The 24226-nt window shown below is 45.1% G+C and overlaps 1 protein-coding gene across 6 annotated transcripts in view; it reads right to left on the bottom strand.

Moving 5' to 3' along the window:
• LOC115143773 (sodium-driven chloride bicarbonate exchanger-like) overlaps positions 1-24226 on the bottom strand; it is a 63277-nt gene that overhangs the window by 27727 nt on the left and 11324 nt on the right. For 3 of the 6 annotated variants that reach the window (XR_003865731.2, XM_029684275.2, XM_029684523.2), the window contains exons 1-4: positions 16077-16285; positions 8725-8806; positions 769-912; positions 400-538 (exon numbers count right to left, since the gene is read on the bottom strand). Coding sequence is in view for 5 of the 6 variants with exons in the window: in XM_029684275.2 (XP_029540135.1) it covers positions 400-538; positions 769-912; positions 8725-8806; positions 16077-16133 (422 nt within the window). In the remaining variant the exon portion in view is untranslated. Of the gene's footprint in view, positions 1-399; positions 539-768; positions 913-8724; positions 8807-16076; positions 16286-24226 lie in introns of those variants that run through there. The other 3 variants (XM_029684440.2, XM_029684615.2, XM_029684360.2) reach the window with 2 other exon arrangements.

Below are 24226 nucleotides of genomic sequence, written 5' to 3'. Positions count from 1 at the left end.
AGACATTTTTACTACAAGTAGACAAGGGTTAGTTTCCCTTTAAATCTGGGCTCCCTCGTACTCATGCACCAGACTTTATGCACCAGACTTTATAATCAGAGCTTTACTTAGCCCATCCGTCCCCAAGGTCTACACTCCCTCCTTATGTATCGTTGAGTCTTTCAGGTAACAGTTTTGGGCATTAGGATATTATCACAGAGAATAAAATGATAAATAAATAAATCATATCATATATATATATATATATATATATATATATATATATATATATATCAATTCCATCACTTTGCATGATTAAAAAATCAACCCATGGACCAACATGGAATCCCTAGGATGTGTCATTGGAATTCGATGAAAAGCTTTCAGTAGTGACAAGGGGTGTGCCATGTGACTCCCTACCTGGCGGTTTCCCTCCACTCTGCGTCCTCTCCGTCTTTCAGGCAGATCTCGTCCAGCTCAGTGAAGAGGTCATGGGGGATGTGTTCCTCGTCGTCATCCTCTGTGCCCAGCAGGAACTGCACTCTCTGGGATGGCGTGTCTGGAGCGCAGGGTCGAGTAAGGGCATCACTTACAGTACTGTCTGCCATACAGACTCCCTGACTAAGGAGCTCTGCAGCAGGTTATGCCCATAGTGTGAACAGCATCCCCTCTTTTGAAATGCACTATGCCACCATGTAGACATAACATATCGTATAGCTCTTAAGACGATAGAAATATAATCCGGCTGCTGCTTTTTACATGGGCCAGTCAGACAGTGGCAATACTTACAGTATGTGGGAGACTCTCTTCCATTGTCCACTCCAGAGTCCAGCTCTCTGCTTCTCTTCCTGTGTCTGTGTCCGTGATGCCGATGTCTCCGATGGCTCTTCTTCCCAATGGGGACATGTACCCCAATGTAGAGTGTCCTGTGACCTAGATGCAGCCACAGGGATATAAATATGATGAGATAAGATGATAACATAAGATAATAGGTTGAGAGGTGTCACGTTGTATAAAGGATTGGAGACAGGCGCAGGAATGCGTAATAGGGGATTTTAATACTCCGCCCAAAAATACAACATGCCATGAATAACCGACCCTAAATGGAGACAGCGGGAATGGCCCGTCCGACGCTGCCGCAACTTCGGCAGCTGCAACTGGTCCGTCCAACGCCGCCGCAACTTCGGCAGCTGCAACTGGCCCTGATCGACCCGCACCGCATTCTTGTGGTCATCCTCGAGGCCGGTGTCGTCCGTCAGGGGATGGGTACGGCGCAGAGAAGCGGTGCTGGGCTCCTGCGGGGGACATCCTAGATGCTTCACTCATCAGGGATTTTCACCATTGGCGCCCTGACCTACCCGCACCACGTCCCTGTGGTCGTCCCTGAGGCTGGTGTCGTTCCGCACATCGGGGGGGGGGGCCCTTCCGTGCACCAGTTCCGCAGGTCTAGGTCACCGGCCTCTAGGCGTCACTGAACGTCACTCATTATGCACACCTGATTCCAATTCCCCTGATTAGTAATTGTATATATGTGCGCTTTGTTCACCATTGTCTTGTCGGTTATTGTTCCCATGTCCGTTGGTCTGTGAGTACCTGTGCTTTGTTATTTCGGCTTCTGTGCTGCGTGTATTGTGCACTTGTTATTATGGGTCTCGTCCCGTGTAATGTTGTGCATTTGTTGTTACTGGTCTCGCGTCGTGTATTGTTATTACGGGTCTCGTCCCATGTATTTATTCAAGGTTTTACCTCGCTCTTTTGTTCGGGTTACATACCAGCGTTTTTGTATATATGTTTGTTTTGGGCTTCGTCCCCGTGCCTTTCATGGCATGTTGTATTTTTGAGTAGAGTATTAGAACCCCTATTAAGTATTCCTGCGCCTGTCTCCAAATCATTTATACAACGTGACAAGAGATAGAGAAATCATTTTATTCAAAGAGGTCACTGATTAAGGCTGCCGTTTCTGTTTGTATTTACGGGTCAATATCAACAGAGATATACCCACAACAAAGACAAACATTGTGGTTTACACTTTACTTTCTAAACCAGCTATAAGTAAATACCAGCTTACATACCGGCTATAAAATAAAGCAAGACACAAATTGCATAAATATATCTTAGAATAATCTGTTTTTCTACTTCTGAGGTCAAGCCACTGATTTTTCATTGAGCGATACAATAACCTACCACAAATCTCTGACATTAAACAACTGTACACAACCTTTTTTTTGACATCGTTGTTTTGTATCAGTGGAGGTCTAAAAATACATCTCTAGGAATGTGTTATCTTCAACATCTGCCATAGAAGTACTATACAGGCCTCTTAAAATCCCCCTAGTGTCATGTTATATCTTGTCCCTGTGCTTTCTCTTCTCTTCGTTTCCCCCTGCTGGTCGTATTAGGTTACTATCTTTCTCTCTCTCTTTCGTTCCGTTCCTGCTCCCAGCTGTTCCCCATTCTCCTAACGACCTCGTTTACTCTCTCACACCTGTCTCCTCTTTTGCCCTCTGATTAAGTCTCTATTTCTCTCTCTGTTTCTGCTTCTGTCCTTGTCGGATTCTTGTTTGCTTTGCCCTTGTCCCGTCCTGTCGTAATCTGCCTCTTTATTAGATGCTACGTGTGAGCAGGTGTCTTTGTCCTCTACGGCCCGCGCCTACCCTGAGGGACCTGCAGTCTGTTGCCGCTAGACCTGCAATTCTCCTCTACTACTAGAAGGAGGACTCTCCTGCAAAGATAGAGGATTTATGTTTTCCCTGTTTGGACATCTCCTGTAACGATTGAGGATTTATGTTTTCCCTGTTTGGACATTAAAATACTGTTTCTGTTGAATCGCTGTTGGGTCCTCACTCATCTGCATAACAGAAGAATCCGACCAAGAATGGACCCAGCGACTTCGGATCCTCTCTACTCAGCCGTCGAGATCCAGGGAGCGATGCTAGGCAGACACGAGCAGGAATTGTCTGCTGCTCGACATGCCGTTGAGACCCTGGCCGCCCAAGTCTCCGACCTCTCGAAACATATTCACAATCTCCGCCTCGATCCACCGGCTACTTCCAGGGCTTCCGAGTCTCCGGAGCCCAGAATTAATAACCCACCGTGTTACTCTGGGGAGCCCACTGAATGCCGCTCGTTCCTCACCCAGTGTGATATTGTGTTCTCTCTCCAGCCCAACACGTACTCCAGGGGTACAGCTCGTATCGCCTACGTCATATCTCTCCTTACTGGACGGGCTCGTGAGTGGGGCACGGCAATCTGGGAGGCAAGGGCTGAGTGTACTAACCAGTATCAGAACTTTAAGGAGGAGATGATACGGGTTTTTGATCGTTCAGTTTTTGGGAAAGAAGCTTCCAGGGCCTTGTCTTCCCTATGTCAAGGGAATCGATCCATAACGGACTACTCTATAGAGTTTCGCACTCTTGCTGCCTCCAGTGACTGGAACGAGCCGGCGTTGCTCGCTCGTTTTCTGGAGGGTCTCCACGCGGAGGTAAAGGATGAGATTCTCTCCCGGGAGGTTCCTTCCAGCGTGGATTCTTTGATTGAACTCGCTATTCGTATAGAACGACGGGTAGATCTTCGTCACCGAGCTCGTGGAAGAGAGCCGTTATCCGTTTCCCCCTCCGCATCACTACCATCTTCCTCCACTGGCTCAGGTGCTGAGCCCATGCAGCTGGGGGTATTCGCATCTCGACTAAGGAGAGGGAACGGAGAATTACCAACCGCCTCTGTCTCTATTGCGGTTCCGCTGGTCATTTTGTCATTTCTTGTCCAGTAAAGGCCAGAGCTCATCAGTAAGCGGAGGGCTACTGGTGAGCGCTACTACTCAGGTCTCTCCTTCAAGATCCTGTACTACCTTGTCGGTCCATCTACGCTGGACCGGTTCGGCAGCTTCCTGCAGTGCCTTGATAGACTCTGGGGCGGAGGGCTGTTTTATGGACGAAGCCTGGGCTCGGGAACATGACATTCCTCTCAGACAGTTAGGGAGCCCACGGCCATGTTCGCCTTGGATGGTAGTCCTCTCCCCAGGATTCAGCGTGAAACGCTACCTTTAACCCTCACTGTCTCTGGTAATCATAGCGAAACCATTTCTTTTTTGATTTTTCGTTCACCTTTACGCCTGTTTTGGGCCATCCCTGGCTAGTGTGTCATAATCCTTCTATTAATTGGTCTAGTAATTCTATCCTCTCCTGGAACGTCTCTTGTCATGTGAAATGTTTAATGTCTGCTATCCCTCCTGTTTCTTCTGCCCCCTCTTCTCAGGAGGAGCCTGGTGATTTGACAGGGGTGCCGGAGGAATATCATGATCTGCGCACGGTCTTCAGTCGGTCCAGGGCCACCTCCCTTCCTCCTCACCGGTCGTATGATTGTAGTATTGATCTCCTCAAGAAGCGTTTTACATCCGCTCCTATCCTTGTTACACCTGACGTCTCTAGACAGTTCATTGTCGAGGTTGACGCGTCAGAGGTGGGCGTGGGAGCCATTCTGTCCCAGCGCTCCCATTCTGACGATAAGGTCCACCCTTGCGCGTATTTTTCTCATCGCCTGTCGCCGTCGGAACGTAACTATGATGTGGTAAACCGCGAACTGCTCGCCATCCGCTTAAGGCGAATGGCGACAGTGGTTGGAGGGGGCGACCGTTCCTTTGTCGTTTGGACTGACCATAAGAACCTTGAGTACATCCGTTCTGCCAAACGACTTAATGCGCGTCAGCTCTCGAGTTCGTTATTTCTTATCGTCCGGGCTCTAAGAACACCAAGCCTGATGCTTTATCCCGTCTCTTCAGTTCTTCAGTAGCCTCCACCGACCCCGAGGGGATTCTCCCTGAGGGCGTGTTGTCGGGTTGACTGTCTGGGGAATTGAGAGGCAGGTAAAGCAAGCACTCACTCACAGTCCTAGGAACCTTCTTTTCGTTCCCGTTCCTACTCGTCTGGCCGTTCTTCAGTGGGCTCACTCTGCCAAGTTAGCCGGCCACCCTGGCGTTCGGGGTACGCTTGCTTCTATTCGCCAGCGTTTTTGGTGGCCCACTCAGGAGCGTGACACGCGTCGTTTCGTGGCTGCTTGTTCGGACTGCAGACTAAGTCTGGTAACTCTCCTCCTGCCCCTACCCCTGGCCTTGCTGTGTCTCAGTCTGTCCCCAGCCACCGCATCTCTCCTGGTCCTGCTCCTAGCCTTGCTGTGTCTCAGTATGCCCCAAGTTGTCACTCTCCTGGCCTGTTTGGTCCTGATAGCTCCAACTCTTACAGTTCTCTACCCGTGTCTCATTTAAAAAATAATAATAGCACAATGATTCCCTCTTCATCGTTTTCCGGTACGGTCCTGAGGAAAGGAGTTGGGTTCCATCTCGGGACGTGCTGGACCGTTCATTGATCGGTGATTTCCTCCGTTGCCGCCAGGTTTCCTCCTCGAGTGCGCCAGGAGGCGCTCGGTGAGTGGGGGTACTGTCATGTTATATCTTGTCCCTGTGCTTTCTCTTCTCTTCGTTTTCCCCCTGCTGGTCGTATTAGGTTACTATCTTTCTCTCTCTCTTTCGTTCCGTTCCTGCTCCCAGCTGTTCCCCATTCTCCTAACGACCTCGTTTACTCTCTCACACCTGTCTCCTCTTTTGCCCTCTGATTAAGTCTCTATTTCTCTCTCTGTTTCTGCTTCTGTCCTTGTCGGATTCTTGTTTGCTTTGCCCTTGTCCCGTCCTGTCGTAATCTGCCTCTTTATTAGATGCTACGTGTGAGCAGGTGTCTTTGTCCTCTACGGCCCGCGCCTACCCTGAGGGACCTGCAGTCTGTTGCCGCTAGACCTGCAATTCTCCTCTACTACTAGAAGGAGGACTCTCCTGCAAAGATAGAGGATTTATGTTTTCCCTGTTTGGACATCTCCTGTAACGATTGAGGATTTATGTTTTCCCTGTTTGGACATTAAAAGACTGTTTCTGTTGAATCGCTGTTGGGTCCTCACTCATCTGCATAACACCTAGTGCATCATCTGGTTCGATAAATAAAAAAGACGTCACCTTTTATTACATGAATTGCAGTAAAAAGACCGTGAGAGTTTGAAATATGGCTGTGTCTGTTAGAATAACATGCAATATTGAGTCAAATACAGATTAATATTATGAAATTGATGAGTAATTCACCCTAGTCTCATATAGAAACTAAACCATTTGCAGTTGACCGGGATCTGTGCAACCAGACAACTGCAGAATGGGGAGGATGATGAGACAGCAAGGAGTTTAGATGGGATATGCAGCAGGGGTGTGGACCGTCACCTTGCTGATATCAGTGAGACTAAATTGATGTGCTGCTGTGACAGTGTAAGGGTAATCCGCCCTGACTCCAGGCCCGCTCTTGCCTCGGGGAGAAACACAGCTTTGTGACAGCTCCTTCAGGCCTGGGGCTTTAAGAAGGCAGCTAGCAGCCTCTGCTGTTCAAACCAATTCCAGTTATCCCACAAACACTAGCGTATCATTGCTAATCACTTCCTCTATTTACACAAGTACTGGGAACTTCAGTGCGATGATAAATGCATAGCTGGAAATGAAAATTAAATTATTTGGAAGTAACATCCTTGAAAGCTCAGCATGAATAAATATGTGCATTCATGCATGTGCGTGTGTGTATATGTTTTCATGTGCGTGTGTATATATGTTTAATGTGCGTATATGTTTTCATGTGCGTGGCGTATATGTTTTCATGTGCGTGTGTGTATATGTTTTCGTGCGTGCATGAGAGAGAGAGAGAGAGAGAGAGAGTGCCAGTGGAGGCTCCTCAGAGGAGGAAGGGGAGGACCAATTTTCAAAATTTCAGAAAAATGTAAATAGTGAAACATTAAAAAAGTTACAACTAAACTAAATATACTCACGTCACCAAATAATTAATTAAAACACACTATTTTGCAATGAATGTCTACAGTAGCCTCAACAGCGCTCTGTAAGGTAGAACCATGGTGTAGCCAGAGGACAGCTAGTTTCCATCCTACTCTGGGTACATTGACTTCAATACAAAACGTAGGGAGCTCAAGGTTCTCACCCCTTCCATAGACTTACACAGTAATTATGACAACTTCAGGAAGATGTCCTCCAACCTATCAGAACTCTTGCAGCATGAACTGACATATCCTCCATCAAAGGATCATAGAATGAATCTAGGACCAAAAGCATAAGCTACAGTTAGCTAGCACTGCAGTGCATACAGTGTTGTGAGTAGTTGACTTAAAAAGAGAGAAAGACCATAGTTGAACAGTTAAAAAAAAAAAATCTTCAAAAATGAAGGAAAAGCAAGAGCGAGAGAGCGAGAAGGATAGCGAGAGAGAGATATATTTCATTGTAGTTTCTTCACTTACTTAGCTAGCGAATGCAGCTAGCTAGTTTAGCCTACACAAACACCCAGCTCAAACAGAGAGGGATTCTAGGTTAGCTAGTTGGCTATGGCTATCGAACACTGGAACTCTTCCAAGTCAAGGTAAGCGTTTGGTTTTATTAATTTGCTGACTGTACACTGTCCTGCATGATTGTAACGGGTTTTCTAACGCTTTAGTTCTAGTAGCTATGTTGACTATGACGTTAGGTAATATGGTGACAACAATGTAGGCTGTGTGTAGCGGTTAGCAGTTATGATATGTTTTTTTGACTGGTCAGAGACAGCTGTTTTGTGTTGTGCACTGAAGTCCACAAGCGAATGAAAAAGGTGAGAAGAGAGTACGTAGATGCGAGAAGGAATAATTCAATGAGCAAAGTGATCATGCTGTTTGTATGTGGGTGCTATGAAAGTGTTTGCAGGTAATCAAGGGTGTAATCATTCCGCCGATTCTTTTGAAAAATGTTTCTTAAACGGAAGCAAACAGAACGAAACGGTGATAAACATACCTGAATGTGTCCAATAGAAACTCTAGTTTGCAACTGTTGCACTAATGTTTACAGCCTAGATCAGCTAGATGCAGGTAAGAGTGTGCAGGGTGTTTTGCAAGTGTATTGAATGTCTCACTGTCTGTCACCTTGATTACACACATTTTTCTCTCGGCCTGTGCACTTACGTTGTAAACTTTCAATAATAGCCTAGGTTATAGCAACCTCATGATAAGTATAGGGAAAATGTGAGTATAATATAGTAGCCTAAACCTATCAATGTTACATTGAACTGGCTGAAGGGAATATGAATGACAGTTATCCAATATGCTGTAATAGAAATAAGGCCATGGTCATAACATTTTTTATTTGTCCTCCCTCATCTTAAACGGCACGGACCGCCACTGGTGTGTTCTCAGACTGTGTTGTTCAGATACTGTGATTCTGGCCTGGGGGCTTGTGAGTGACTTCACACGGAAGAGACCTGAGCACACACTGTTGGCGTGAGCTGAATCCTAGTCACAACACACAGAGTCACCAGCCACTGTGCATTAGAGCAACTTAAGAACCAGGCAAATCAAACTTCACGATGTGTTACTATGCGCTAAAATTAGCAGGTCTTCTCTTTGGTCGTCAGGTTTTTACAATTCAGATACAAAGATAGGTGATTTTCAGCGATCTACACACTATTGAAATCATGAGTCACGACTAACTGACCAATCAGAGCACTGCAGCTCAAGCAGCTCTCGTTACCACCCTCTCTAGTCTCACGGGTACGGTGTCCATTTTAGGACAGCCTCAGTCTTGATAACAACAGCCTTCTCTCAATTGGCCCTGTGGGTTGGTTGCCTTCTAACCTTCTTTTCAGGCTTCCACACAATTAACTTAAGGTATTGTACAACATAATGTCAATGTACCTTCGAGTTCCTCCTTCTCAAAATTGGTTTTCACCATGGACCGGTATCCACCTCTGTCCACCACAGCCTCTTCATCATTTCTCTGTGAAGGAGAGAAAAAAACTGAAATGATTGAAATGACATAATTGGAATGTTGAATCCATATAGTCATTATGTAAATGTAGTCATTATCTTCCCCAAGAGAATATTATTGCTTTCTGAAAGACTGGATAACAGCCAGGAGTCTCATTTGGCGTGGTTGCTTTGAGGTGCACTGAATCACACTGATCACACTTAGCTAGCAGATTGTAAACGGCTAATGTGACGCGCCATTAACCAATACAGGTTAGGTACTGTTTGGCGTAGCACAGATTATTTTTGCACCAACCTTAACTTGGCGATACTTCCCTCAATTCGCGACTTGGAAGACAACCAATGTCCGTTATGAAATAAAAATAAATGTTTTGCTCCATGAAGTAATCCAACAATGTGTACGACGCCATCTTGTCTCTTTCAAATCGTCTCTCTCATTGACTGAGACAGGTGGGTGTCCACCCCAAAGTGCTGCAGGTCACGATGACACTCAGCTGTCTCGATCAATGAGAGAAGATTTGAAATAGACAAGATGGCAGTACTTATCTAATAACCCCTATCAACCAGCTGGAACAGAGTAATGGTCGGACTAGGGAATATTTTCAGTAGCTATATCACACTTTGGTTCATCAGAATAGCACGTTATGCTTGTTGTCTTAGCTGCATGCTCATGGGAGCCAGGTCACCTAAGCATTTCAATGTTCCAGCTCAAACAATAATCTACTCCAGGGTCAACAAAAAAAAGTACTCAAAGTATAGTTTATTACTGACAAATAACGTTGACAGACTTACATATTATCAAGAATTATAAACTGGCACGTTAGCTACAATAAGCATTGGGGCTATAGAAGTGAGCGAGGTTGTAACATCAAAACAGAAAGGGTATATAAGACCTTTGTGAGAAGTAAGTTGACCTCAGAAAAGGTCATTAAATGGTGACAAAAAGACAGCTGGATAGTGTAGATTTACACACGGCGTTTCCTGTTTGGCAAAGCCCCAGTCTGACTAAAAGCGCCTCTTCTAAAAACCCTTATCAGAACGAACAACCACTCAGTCCTATTGCGAATGAACTGTGATGCAGTTACTTAACACATTTGAACACATATGGCACCTTACACCACACAATCATTGTGCAACGAATCCTCTGCTCTTCAAAACAATAGACGGAGGAAGAAGTGTCTAAATGAAGTGTGAACGTGTCAGATGTGTGGTGCTGATGAGAGGGAGACGTGGGGGTATTAGTGGTGAGTGCTGCTGATTTGATGACCTCACATGTCCACCTATGTAAGGCGGCAGGGAGGATGATGAGAGAGAGAGAAACAGTGTGTGAGAGTGAGAGAGAGAGAGCGAGAGACAGATGGGTGTCACGACACAGCAAGATGCTCACAAATCTAATTTAAAGGGATTTCCCCTTCGAAACCCTAGGAATTACAACCTCCAACCGAGCAGTCTTTGTCCGGATGTGACGTGTTATCAATGTAGATTACAATCCCACAATTATGCTTTGTCATTGTTATGACTTGGGCTATGGTCTCAGGGTGGCTGTTATATTTCGAAGTCCAAATGTTATGTTGCTGCTGCAAACAATAAGAATGTACAAATAACAGAGATGGCACGGAAATCCAACAACCCAACAACTTCAAGATGTCTTGCCCCTGCTTCAGTTGAACACAAACCCTACATGGTGTGCTGTCTAAATGAGAGTACTTCTGCTGTTCTGTTAGCAGACATTGGCCAGCTCTATCACGAACTGCTGCTTCCCCAGACACACAGCTAGCCGGACAAGGGCACTGAATTATCATCTCAACTCTGTTCAGGCCTTCGCGGTAGTTCACAGCTCTATATTTTAACATGCCTTATTGAGAGCCTTCGCGGTAGTTCACAGCTCTATATTTTAACATGCCTTATTGAGAGCCTTCACAGTAGTTCACAGCTCTATATTTTAACATGCCTTATTGAGAGCCTTCACAGTAGTTCACAGCTCTATATTTTAACATGCCTTATTGAGAGCCTTCGCAGTAGTTCACAGCTCTATATTTTAACATGCCTTATTGAGAGCCTTCACAGTAGTTCACAGCTCTATATTTTAACATGCCTTATTGAGAGCCTTCGCAGTAGTTCACAGCTCTATATTTTAACATGCCTTATTGAGAGCCTTCACAGTAGTTCACAGCTCTATATTTTAACATGCCTTATTGAGAGCCTTCAGTTCACTCTATATTTTAACATGCCTTATTGAGAGCCTTCGCGGTAGTTCACAGCTCTATATTTTAACATGCCTTATTGAGAGCCTTCGCAGTAGTTCACAGCTCTATATTTTAACATGCCTTATTGAGTACCTTCGCAGTAGTTCACAGCTCTATATTTTAACATGCCTTATTGAGAGCCTTCGCAGTAGTTCACAGCTCTATATTTTAACATGCCTTATTGAGAGCCTTCGCAGTAGTTCACAGCTCTATATTTTAACATGCCTTATTGAGAGCCTTCGCAGTAGTTCACAGCTCTATATTTTAACATGCCTTATTGAGAGCCTTCGCAGTAGTTCACAGCTCTATATTTTAACATGCCTTATTGAGAGCCTTCGCAGTAGTTCACAGCTCTATATTTTAACATGCCTTATTGAGGGCCTTCGCAGTAGTTCACAGCTCTATATTTTAACATGCCTTATTGAGAGCCTTCGCAGTAGTTCACAGCTCTATATTTTAACATGCCTTATTGAGTGCCTTCCATTCACTTAATATGCTAATGCTAATGTGTGCAGGTGGCAGCTCGGAGGTCTATGACCAGAACTCCCAGGAGATGGGGGGGGGGGGGGGGGGGTCTGGTACTGCAGGATGGAGCAGAAGAGTGCATGTCACCAGCCCACTCAGTGATTTCTGCAAGAGGTACATACACTGCCTGTGAGGGAGCCTTTGAGGAGACATAAGAGAGAGAGCTGCACACAGCAGAGAGAGAAGCATGGCCAGATGAAGATGTATTCCCTCTAACACCTTGGCCTTTCCACACAGGGGCATGGAGTAGCAGGCAGAGCAAGTGAATTGTGGGAAGGCTCTAGTAAGCTAAGTGCAGCACTTCAATGATACTGCCCCCAACAAAGAGTCCTTGAATGTTTTGTCAATCCTGCTCAACAGATCTACTCTTTGATTGGTTTATCAGTATGAACTGTCAGAAACATACTGCAACATTGGACAGGCCTGCAAACATTAACCGGAAAGTTGCTAACGTTTGATGAATGCGCGGAGATATATGTGAAAGATCCGGTAGTTTGTTGTACCATGTGCTCTATATATGAGTCTCTCTCTATATGAGTCACCACACACACAGACACACACATAGGCACACACGCCTACATAGGCTCACAGGCATGAGAGCACTTAATTCAAAAGATAAGCATTTTATGTGTTAAAAAATGTGACATTTAGTTTGTATAAGACATGATCCAGATCCCTCTTCTCCTGACATAAATTACAACGTCAGCATGTCTATGCAAATGTGTGACCCAAATAGCTGTCTTCTCCCTAACCGCCGAAGCCTACGGAGTGTTCCGGAGAACTAGCAGTAATAACCTCATTACTGACAACGAGTTAGGTGTCGAAAGCATTCCACATGGATGCTGGCCCATGTTGACTCTAATGCTTCCCACAAGTGTGTCAAGTTGGCTGGATGTCCTTTGAGTGGCGTACCATTCTTGATGCACATGGGAAACTTTGTGAAAAGTGTGTGAAAAACCTAGCACTCTTGCAGTTCTTGACTGGCACCTGCTACCATACCTCGTTCAAAGGCACTTCAATCTTTCGTCTTGCCCATCTCGCCCCAGGAATGGCAGACATGCACAAACAATGTCTCAATTGTCTCAAGGCTTCAAAATCCTTCTTTTAACATGACTCCTCCCCTTCATCTACAGTGATTGAAGTGGATTTAACAGGTGACATCAATAAGGGATCATCGCTTTCACCTGGATTCACCTGGCCAGTCTATGTCATGGAAAGAGCAGGTGTTCCTAATGTTTTGTACACTCAGTGTATATCAGTATTATAGCACCAGCGCTGCAGTAAATCAATAAGAAGGTCTGGCCTGTCAATAGTGCTGTATACAATTAGCACACCCTGAACACAATCAATAAAAAAACAGGGTCCCATGTCTCACTGCTTCACTGGGGCAACTTGGACAGGGCATCATGACGTGGATATCACACAACATCTTTCCACGGGTAGTTGTTACGAGCCGTTACGAGTGAACTGAAGCCAGTTGAACAAGTTATGCTATATTCTTCAAACACAGTTAGTGCACCATGTTCATACCAAGCACAAGAAATGTGAAACATTGACAAAGTCGGTATGTTGTACATCTGTGTGCACTAAGGATGACAGAATCAGCTTTGTGTGGATGGGTTCTCTAACATAGTCCGAAACTGACAAATTAAATCTACTTAGTAAACAAAAGAAGTAAAAACATTTTTTTTATTACTAAAAGCTTCTATAGTGTAAACCAAACAAAGTGCGTGAGAACCATGCTGGATGTGGCAAAAAAGCTAAATGAAACTTTGAAGACAGCTGCTTTGATTCTTCAGCCAGGCCTCTCACGCAAAACGCACTCTAGTATGAGGATGTCATGTGCGTGAACAGGTTGTGGGGGGGGGATTCTCGGATTCAGAAAGGTGCACGGTGTTTCCTCCGACACATTGGTGCGGCTGGCTTCCGGGTTGGATGCGCGCTGTGTTAAGAAGCAGTGCGGCTTGGTTGGGTTGTGTTTCGGAGGACGCATGGCTTTCGACCTTCGTCTCTCCCGAGCTCGTACGGGAGTTGTAGCGATGAGACAAGATAGTAACTACTAACAATTGGATACCACAAAATTGGGGAGAAAAAGGGGAGAAAAAATAAAATAATAAAAAAAACAGAGACAATTAAAGACAAAAAGTTCAGAGGTCAAAGATCAAGTTTTCGAAAGCATTGATGATATCTCTCAAGTCCATGGCCGCGTCTCGAATGTCACCCTATTCGGCGTACTACTTTTGACCAGTGCCCATTGGGACGCAACCAATCTATTGTAGAATAATGTACTAATGGTCAGGTCTCATCAAGTGCAGTAAGAGTACATCCAAGCTGTAACTACAGCGCAGCAGCATTTCTGTGGTCGAGCAAACATCAGGACTTGGGAGCATTACAGTACACATCACACACTACTGTAGTGCTTCAATGACGCAGTAGCACACTCTGCTATCAGACCTGTCACTCCCACAACACAGACACGAGCATAGAGGTTCATCTACAAATGACATCTACAGTACAACTGAAGTATGGGTGAAGTGTGTTATCATTGATTACATGTGCTGTATAGATCTAGCATTTCTGGTTTGCCTTGGCTCATGTTTCTCTGAAACCTGTCTTGGACATCAAATCAAAATCAAAATCAAATGAAACGTTATTGGTCGCATACACTTATTTAGCAGATGTTATTGCGGGAGTAGCGAAATACTTGTGTTCCTAGTTCCAACAGAAGCTCTGGCGCTGGACCAGCGCAAGGACATAAGGGCCCATTTGGATTCTGAAGGACACTGCTGTCCTTCCACAGCTGCTGTGGCACATGGGTCAGGCTCCGTGGCCAGGACCCAGGTTGGTAATCTGCATGCTGATACACAGGAGGGATCAAAGTCTGTACAGTGCTTCAGGATTAAAGTGCACCCCGCGCATTTTGCTTAGCGATATATTAACAGAACATTTACTTACTTAGTCCTCTTTGTCCCGGCTGCACAGTACATTAGCTTCCATTGAAATGTGTTCTCCCTGTATTCAGTTTTGTCTGTGTGCACCCGGAAGTGTTCATGTTTGTCATGGGTAGCGTTCTACGCTGTCTGTACAATATAGCAGGCCAAGGCGTGTATTGTTGCGCGTGTAAAGTGTTCATGTAGTGTGTTTTAGGAAGCAATGGCTTGTGACCTATTTTACCCCCAAACTACAACACCTCTCTATGTGGTGTTTCTGGCTAACCTGGTGTGACATCCAACACTCCATCCAACACTACATGTGTGCTTCTACACCTGCATCGCTAGGCTGTTTTGGGGGGGGTTTAGGCTGGGTTTCAGTACAGCACATTGAGATATCAGCTGATGTAAGAAGGGCTTTATAAATGCATTTGATTTGATAGTGACTACATCCAACACTCCCAATGAGAATGACCTCGAGCATACAGCAGCAGCATGACATACTGTAGGAATGAATGACAAGAGAGAAAAAAAGATGACCAGAGATCAGCAGGCTACAATACATGAACAACGGTGGTGAAAATAGAAAGGGTGGTGATGTGGAATAGTGTTGGCCTAACTCGCACTGTGGAAGCGCTGTGCACTCAAAGGCAAAAGGCATATTTAAGAGCAGAGGACTGTGCGGGATTAGTGGGGGCAGCCCAAGTGATTTAATTGGATGAGGCAGACATAATTTGGGGTCTGATCCGTGCAGATGTTCACTCTGGCAGCAATAGCACCAGCAGCCTCATAATGACAACAACACCGTGCTCAGATGGCCCCGGGGTGAAGTTTCCCATAGGTACAGTTCTAGATTCAGCTTCCCTTCCCCCAATCCTAACCTTAACCATTAGTGGGGGGAGGCTAAACTGAACCAAGATCAGCGTCAACTGCTCAGATGAGCTCAGCTTTGCATAGTACATAATACAAAGAATTACAGTCCTTCAACATCCATTCACTTTTCCCGCAACAAAGTTGGCACCTCTATAAGAATCACAAGGATGTCCAAAAACATATCATCCCTACAGGCTCTGTAATACAAAATGGCAAGCAGGCTTTGCCTTTGCTGGTGCAGAATTAATATGGGTGCACTCATCTCCTCTCCTGTATCCCAAGGATCAATGGCTGACATCAGCAGGACAGGCTATCTCTCCCACCTCGGCCCACTGGCTGCCCTCTATCTCTCCTCTATCTTCTCCTATCTCTGAGAGGTGTACTTACTGTACCCTTCAATACAGTGTTCACTCCGCTATTAACGTTACACCGTTCAAATAGTATACTTCGTTGTGTTAACTTTGCCCTGACGTCATTAAAGCACAGGATACTGCAAGCATGATAAAGTGAAGCTGTTTGACACTGAGTTGTACAGATATATCTAAAAGGCTTTTAGCATTAACAGGAAACATCAGCATCACACACACACACTTTAACCTTAGATAGCCTTAAGAACATCTGGCGAAGAACATCCTCCCAAACACAGAGCAGAACAGAGAGCAGAGCATAGTCACACCATTACAGAGTAAACAGAGCAAGGTTATACCTTTAAAGAATAAAAACGACTTTTAGGACCCAAGCCTCCAGCAGAATGCATGAACATATCCTTAAGGTGTCCTCTTGTACTTAAGAGTGCTGCTGAGCCGAGGTCAGGAGGCTGAGCTGAGCTCCGTAGTACCTGTGTGCCTCTGCTGCCGGGACAGGCACACACTCTGCAAGGCAGTCTACCTTCTCACGATGACAGGAACAGCCTTACAAATGCACACTCACTCCCTCTGTTGATTTTAACAACTGAGCAACCATTTATCCACCAATCCTGCATGAGATTACAACAATGACATCACTGGTGTCCAGACTCTTCTCTAAGTGGGAGATAGCTGGTGCTAAGCCATTGTGTTTCCCTCTTTTTGTATGGCTTTCAGAGTAAAGCCCCTGTTGTAGCAGCTTGCCATCGCTGCACCACTCCGCTCCGCCTTGACCTGTCAGCCTAGCCACTCTGGCCTGACCTTGTTCTCTCTCTCTCTCTCTCCCTCTCTCTCTTCTCTCTCTCTCTGCAGACTGGAGCTCAGGTAAACCATGAGGCAATACAAAAGATGGGGAGCTATCACCCCAACGTAGCCAACTAAAACAGTGTAAGTTCATTATTTTAAAGGCCCAGTGCAGTCAAAAACATGTGTTTTATATTTCTACACTATGAGGTTGGAATAATATGATAATGCCTTTTTAGTGTAAGAGCTGTTTGAAAAGACCGCCTGAAATTTCCGCCAGTTTTGGTGGGAGGGAGTTGTGTTCCAAACCTCTGCCAATAACAGCAAATGTTCCGTTTTTCTCCTCCCACTCAGACCACTCCCAGACAGCCCTAGCTAAATTCTTGCTTGAGCAATGTCTCTTTGCTAAGAAGCTATTTTTGTTTATTTTTGACCATTTCAATTGAAAACAATCATAGTAAGCTACTTCATTGTTACCCAGAAATAATTTGATATTGAGATAAAAACAGCTGCATTGGACCTTTACGTGATGCATTGCCTACCAGTAACAGCATTTACATATTGAATAATGTTCATTTGTGTATCAATGCCAGTTTGAACAAACACAACAATGTCACTGACACTGAGATAATTCAATTGTTTAACATTGATTTTATGAATCTATTTTAGAGACACATAAGGATGTACTTTGATAGAGAGACCAGTGAACAGAAATAAAAGCACATAAAAACAATGCTTCTGAGAACTAACTTAACACACTTCTGTGTCCGGGTGTTGACACCTGAATGAACAGTATTGTCATTATAAGCATTTTTTAGGCTAGCAAGTCCATGGCAGTTCATGAAACATAATTACAAAAGCAGAAATGGTAACCTGTGTAGGGCAGAACTTGTGCTGCTCATCAGTATGTTTTATATTTTTTATTTAACCTTCATTTAACTAGGCAAGTGAGTTAAGAACAAATTCTCATTTACAATGACGGTCTACCAAAAGGCAAAAGGCCTCCTGCGGGGACGGGGGCTGGGATTAAAAATACAAATAAATGAAATACAAATATACGACAAAACATTCTGAAACTTCTGATGACCAGGTGGCGAATCGCATCTCTGCATGTCTGGCAGACTTATCAGTGTGGATGACGGATCACCACCTCAAGCTGAACCTCGGCAAGACGGAGCTGCTCTTCCTCCCGGGGAAGGACTGCCCGTTCCATGATCTCGCCATCACGGTTGACAACTCCATTGTGTCCTCCTCCCAGAGCGCTAAGAACCTTGGCGTGATCCTGGACAACACCCTGTCGTTCTCAACTAACATCAAGGCGGTGGCCCGTTCTTGTAGGTTCATGCTCTACAACATCCACAGAGTACGACCCTGCCTCACACAGGAAGCAGCGCAGGTCCTAATCCAGGCACTTGTCATCTCCCGTCTGGATTACTGCAACTCGCTGTTGGCTGGGCTCCCTGCCTGTGCCATTAAACCCCTACAACTCATCCAGAACGCCGCAGCCCGTCTGGTGTTCAACCTTCCCAAGTTCTCTCACGTCACCCCGCTCCTCCGCTCTCTCCACTGGCTTCCAGTTGAAGCTCGCATCCGCTACAAGACCATGGTGCTTGCCTACGGAGCTGTGAGGGGAACGGCACCTCAGTACCTCCAGGCTCTGATCAGGCCCTACACCCAAACAAGGGCACTGCGTTCATCCACCTCTGGCCTGCTCACCTCCCTACCACTGAGGAAGTATAGTTCCCGCGCAGCCCAGTCAAAACTGTTCGCTGCTCTGGCCCCCCAATGGTGGAACAAACTCCCTCACGACGCCAGGACAGCGGAGTCAATCACCACCTTCCGGAGACACCTGAAACCCCACCTCTTTCAGGAATACCTAGGATAGGATAAAGTAATCCTTCTCACCCCCTCTCCTTAAAAGATTTAGATGCACTATTGTAAAGTGGCTGTTCCACTGGATGTCTTAAGGTGAACGCACCAATTTGTAAGTCGCTCTGGATAAGAGCGTCTGCTAAATGACTTAAATGTTAAATGTTAAAACACACATCACAACAAAAGAGACAACACAACACTACATAAAGAGAGACCTAAAGACAACAAAATAGCAACATGACAACACAGCATAGTAGCAACACAACATGGCAGCAGCACAACGTGGTAGCAGCACAAAACAGGGAACAAACATTATTAGGCACAGACAAACAGCACAAAGGGCAAGAAGGTAGATACAACAATACATCAGGCAAAGCAGCCACAACTGTCAGTAAGAGTGTCCATGATTGAGTCTTTGAATGAAGAGATGGAGATAAAACTGTCCAGTTTCAGTGTTTGGTTGCAGCTCGTTCCAATAGCTAGCTGCTGCAAACTGAAAAGACAAGCGACCCAGGGATGCGTGTGCTTTGGGGACCTTTAACAGAATATGACTGGTAGAACGGGTGTTGAACGAGGGTTTTATAAATAAGCATCAACCAGTGGGTCTTGCGACGGATATACAGAGATGACCAGTTTACAGAAGAGTATAGAGTGCAGTGATGTGTCCTATAAGGATATAATCTCTACATAATCTCTACATAATACACTAGAGCAAAGGCCTCCACATGTCTAGTGGGGCACATTACTGGCATGATACTGTTCTATGCCATATGGTTCATCAATCACATCCGTTTGAGCCCCCAGTACTTCTCAACAGGGTTGAGATGACAGTTATGGTTTTTAGGCCAAATACTTCTCAGGGGGAAGCCAACATATACAGTGCATTAGGAAAGTGTTCAGACCCTTTGACTTTTTCCACATTTTGTTAAATTACAGCTTTATTCTAAAATGTATTTTAAAAATGTTTTCCCTCATCAATCTACACACAATATTTTTATTTTTATTTCACCTTTATTTAACCAGGTAGGCCAGTTGAGAACAAGTTCTCCTTTTCAACTGAGACCTGGCCAAGATAAAGCAAAGTAGCGCGACAAAATCAAACACAAAGTTACACATAAACAAACGTACAGTCAATAACACAATAGAAAAATCTATGTACAGTGTGTGCAAACGTAGAAGAGTAGGGAGGTAGGCAATAAATAGGCCATAGATGTGAAATACTTACAATTTAGCATTAATACTGGAGTAATGGATGTACAGATGATGATGTGCAAGTAGAGATACTGGAGTGCAAGAGGATAAGTAATAATATGGGGGTGAGGTAGTTGGTTGTGCGATTTACAGATGGGCTGTGTACAGATACAGTAATCGGTAAGCTGTTATGGTAGCTGATGCTTAAAGTTAGAGAGGGAGATATAAGACTCCAGCTTCAGTGATTTTTGCAATTTATTCCGGTCATTGGCAGCAGAGAACTGGAAGGCAAGGCAGTGTTGGCTTTGGGGATGACCAGTGAAATATATCTGCTGGAGCGCGTGCTACGGGTGGGTGTTGCTATGGTGACCAGTGAGCTGAGATAAGGCTGGGCATTACCTAGCATAAACTTATAGATGACCTAGAGCCAGTGGGTTTGGCGACGAATATGCAGTGAGGGCCAGCCAACGAGAGTGTACAGGTCGCAGTGGTGGGTAGTATAGGGGCTTTAGTAACAAAACAGATGGCACTGTGATAGACTACATCCAGTTTGTTGAGGAGGGTGTTGGAGGCTATTTTGTAAATAACATCGCCAAAGTCAAGGATCGGTAGGATGGTCAGTTTTACGAGGGTATGAGTGAAGGAGGCTTTGTTTGCGAAATAGGAAGCCGATTCTAGATTTAATTTTGGATAGGAGATGCTTAATGTGAGTCTGGAAGGAGAGTTTACAGTCTAACCAGACACGTAGGTATTTGTAGTTGTCCACATATTCTAAGTCAGAGCCGTCCAGAGTAGTGATGCTAGTCGGGCGGGAGGGTGCTGGCAGCAATCGGTTGAAGAGCATGCATTTAGTTTTACTTGCATTTAAAAGCAGTTGGAGGCCTCGGAAGGAATGTTGTATGGCGTTGAAGCTCGTTTGGAGGTTTGGGTTAGGGTGTCCAAAGAAGGGCCAGATGTATACAGAATGGTGTCGTCTGTGTAGAGGTGGATCAGATAATCACCAGCAGCAAGAGCGACATCATTGATATATACAGAGAAAAGAGTCGGCCCGAGAATTGAACCCTGTGGCACCCCCATAGAGACTGCCAGAGTTCCGGCCAACAGGCCCTCCCATTTGACACACTGACAGAGAAGTAGTTGGTGAACCAGGCGAGGCAGTCACTTGAGATGCCAAGGCTATTGAGTCTGACGATAAGAGTGCGGTGATTGACAGAGTCGAAAGCCTTGGCCAGGTCGATGAAGACAGCTGCACAGTACTGGCTTTCATCAATGACGGTTATGATATCGTTTAGGACCTTGAGCGTGGCTGAGGTGCACCCATGACCAGCTCGGAAACCAGATTGCATAGCGGAGAAGGTACGGTGGGATTAGAAGTGGTCTGTGATCTGTTTGTTAACTTGACTTTCAAAGATTTTAGAAAGGCTGGGCAGGATGGATATAGGTCTATGACAGTTTGGCTCTAGAGTGTCTCCCCCTTTGAAGAGGGGGATGACCGCCTGTCCGGCGCTGCTGCCGGAGTCTCCCGCCTGTCCGGCGCTGCTGCCGGAGTCTCCCGCCTGTCCGGCGCTGCTGCCGGAGTCTTCCGCCTGTCCGGCGCTGCTGCCGGAGCCCCTCAGCCCAGAGGCGCCGGAGCCCCTCAGCCCAGAGGCGCCAGAGCCCCTGCCCCTCTGTCCCGAGCTTCCGCCCCTCTGTCCCGAGCTTCCACCCTCTGTCCAGAGCTTCCGCCCCTCTGTCCAGATCTTCCGCCCCTCTGTCCAGTGGGGTCATTGAGAAGGGTGGCCATGGTTAGAAAGCCACGGAGGCGGACAATAAGGCAGACTAAGACTATGGTGAAGTGGGGTCCGCGTCCCGCGCCAGAGCCGCCACCGCGGACAGACGCCCACCCAGACCCTCCCCTATAGGTTAAGGTTTTGCGGCCGGAGTCCGCACCTTTGGGGGGGTACTGTCACGTTCTGACCTTTATTTCCTTTGTTTTGTATTTATTTAGTATGGTCAGGGTGTGAGTTGGGTGGGCAGTCTATGTTTGTTTTTCTATGATTTGGGTATTTCTATGTTTCGGCCTAGTATGGTTCTCAATCAGAGGCAGGTGTCATTAGTTGTCTCTGATTGAGAATCATACTTAGGTAGCCTGGGTTGCACTGTTTGTTTGTGGGTGATTGTCTATGTTGATGGCTTGTTTCAGCGCAGCTCGCATTAGCTTCACGGTTGTTATTTTGTTTACTGTTTTTGTATAGTGTTTCAGTGTTCAGTTCTTTCTTTAATTAAACATTCAACATGAACACATATCACGCTGCATTTTGGTCCTCCGATCCTTCTCGCCTCTCCTCTTCAGATGAAGACGACCGTGACAGTAGGGGTCCATATTTTTTAGCCATTTCAGATCAGCTGTCTGGATTTGGGTGAAGGAGAAGCTGGGGGGCTTGGGCAAGTTGCTACAGGGGGTGCTGAGATGTTGGCCGGGGTAGGGGTAGCCAAGTGGAAAGCATGGCCAGCCATAGAAAAATGCTTATTGAAATGATCAATTATCGTAGATTTATCGATGGTGACAATGTTTCCTATCCTCAGTGCAGTGGGCAGCTGGGAGGAGGTGTTCTTATTCTCCATGGACTTTAGTGTCCCAAAACCTTTGGGAATTAGTCCTACAGGATGCAAATTTGTGTTTGAAAAAGCTAGCCTTAGCTTTCCTAACTGACTGAGTATATTGGTTCCTGACTTCCCTGAAAAGTTACATATCGCGGCGGTTATTCGATGCTAATGCAGACCACCACAGGCAGTCAAGTCTGGGGTGAACCAAGGGCTATATCTGTTCTTAGTTCTACATTTTTTGAATGGGGAATACTTATTTATGCATCTTTTAAATCTTTATATCTCATCTTTTTGTTGTGGATTTTTAACACGAGTCATTTTCTGCACGTAAATTACATTTCTGTAAACAACAGGCAAGGAAGTAAATCTGATCTAAATCAAATTGCTGATGAAGTGTGAGGTCTGATTGGATAATGAGCACATCAACATTTTGTGCACAGAGAATAGAGTCAGGAATACAGTATAGTGCTGTAAGCAGAGATTACTGTACTCATCATTCCACATGGCTCAAAACAACCTAAAGAGCATTCAAATGTTGGATCCTGACCTAAACCTCCATCTGCATGTTAAGAAGGTTGTCCAGTCCTGCTTTTATCATCTAAAAAATATAGGTAAAGTCAAGTCTTTTATTTCAGTCACTGATCTGGAGAAAGTTATACATTATTTTATTTCCCCACACCTAAATGACTGTGAAATTGTTACGCATTACGCACAGGAACAGAACAGAACAGCCTCGTCCAACAGTCGTCCTCCCGTCAGTCATCACACCAGTCAATGCAGTCTATGAAGAGGATTGTATTTTGGGGGTTATATAAAAAGCTGCTTTACTGTCAACAGCAAATGGATAATGAAAACAAATCTCTTCGGAAGTGATTAGAGCAGCAGAGATGCCGGAAGTGCATCAAAATTCTATTTTTAATTTCATCTGGACTAGTTTGAAAAATGTTAATTGCATCCTTCCTTCCAGAAGCACTCAGAGACATGCTAAACTGAGGTTGACATCAGCGGCCTGTGCAGTTGCTGGATATGCTCTTAGGAAGCCCATCATCCAGTGCCGTTTCGAGGCATAAGCGACATAAGCAGCTTAAGACCACTATGAAGTCAGTCTGGGTCTAAACTTACTGTTAGTTTGGATAGTAGAATAGGCTACACAACGCGCAATTTCAAAATTTGGTAGTGCATGATCAGCCTTCCTTTTGTTATGTCAGTCACTGAAAGTCATTTAATTAACCCATGTCAGCTAACATTTAATAGATTGCTAGGTAAGTTGGTCTAGCCAGCTATCTACACCTTGTAGTAATCATGGCCGAATTGGGGCCCTGTAGAGGTTGATTTTGTTAGTCACTCTCACTCAGATATCATATGAACATGGCATAAGTCATAGCAAAATGTGATGAACTGCAGGAAATCTGCTTTAAAACTGCAAAGTTGTCTCTCTGTCCCATAGGGAAAAAAAAGAGTAGAATTGCAGAAAATCTGTTTTAAAACTGCAACATTTCAAATCAAATTAAAATAAAATTGTATTGGTGACATACACATATTTAGCAGATGTTATTGCGGGTGTAGAGAAATGTTTGTGTTCCTAGCTCCAACAGTGCAGTAGTATCTAAAAAAGATCTAAAAGTAAAAGAACGGAATTAAGAAATATATAAATATTCGATTGAGCAATGTCAGAGTGGCATTGACTAAAATACAGTAGAATAGAATACAGTATATACATACGAGATGAGTAAAGCAGTATGTAAACATTATTTAAACATTATTAAAGTGACTAGTGTTCCATTATTAAGGTGGCCAGTGATTCCAAGTCCATGTATACAGGGCAGCAGCCTCTAAGGTGCAGGGTTGCGTAACCGGGTTAGCGATGGCTATTTACCAGTCTGATGGTGTTAAGATAGAAGCTGTTTTTCCGTCTCTCTGTCCCAGCTTTGATGCTGTCAGCGATTGGGTGCAGAGATGTAGCGGAGTCAGGCGCAGGACACAGGTTTTGAGCAACACAACTGAGTTTCCCCAAAAAGCCAAGCAAAATTCCAAATAGGAAGATACATACACACTAGAA

Source organism: Oncorhynchus nerka, linkage group LG1 (assembly GCF_034236695.1).
Source record: "Oncorhynchus nerka isolate Pitt River linkage group LG1, Oner_Uvic_2.0, whole genome shotgun sequence".
In the NCBI taxonomy this organism is placed as follows: domain Eukaryota; kingdom Metazoa; phylum Chordata; class Actinopteri; order Salmoniformes; family Salmonidae; genus Oncorhynchus; species Oncorhynchus nerka.
This window is presented reverse-complemented; position numbering and strand designations above follow the sequence as displayed.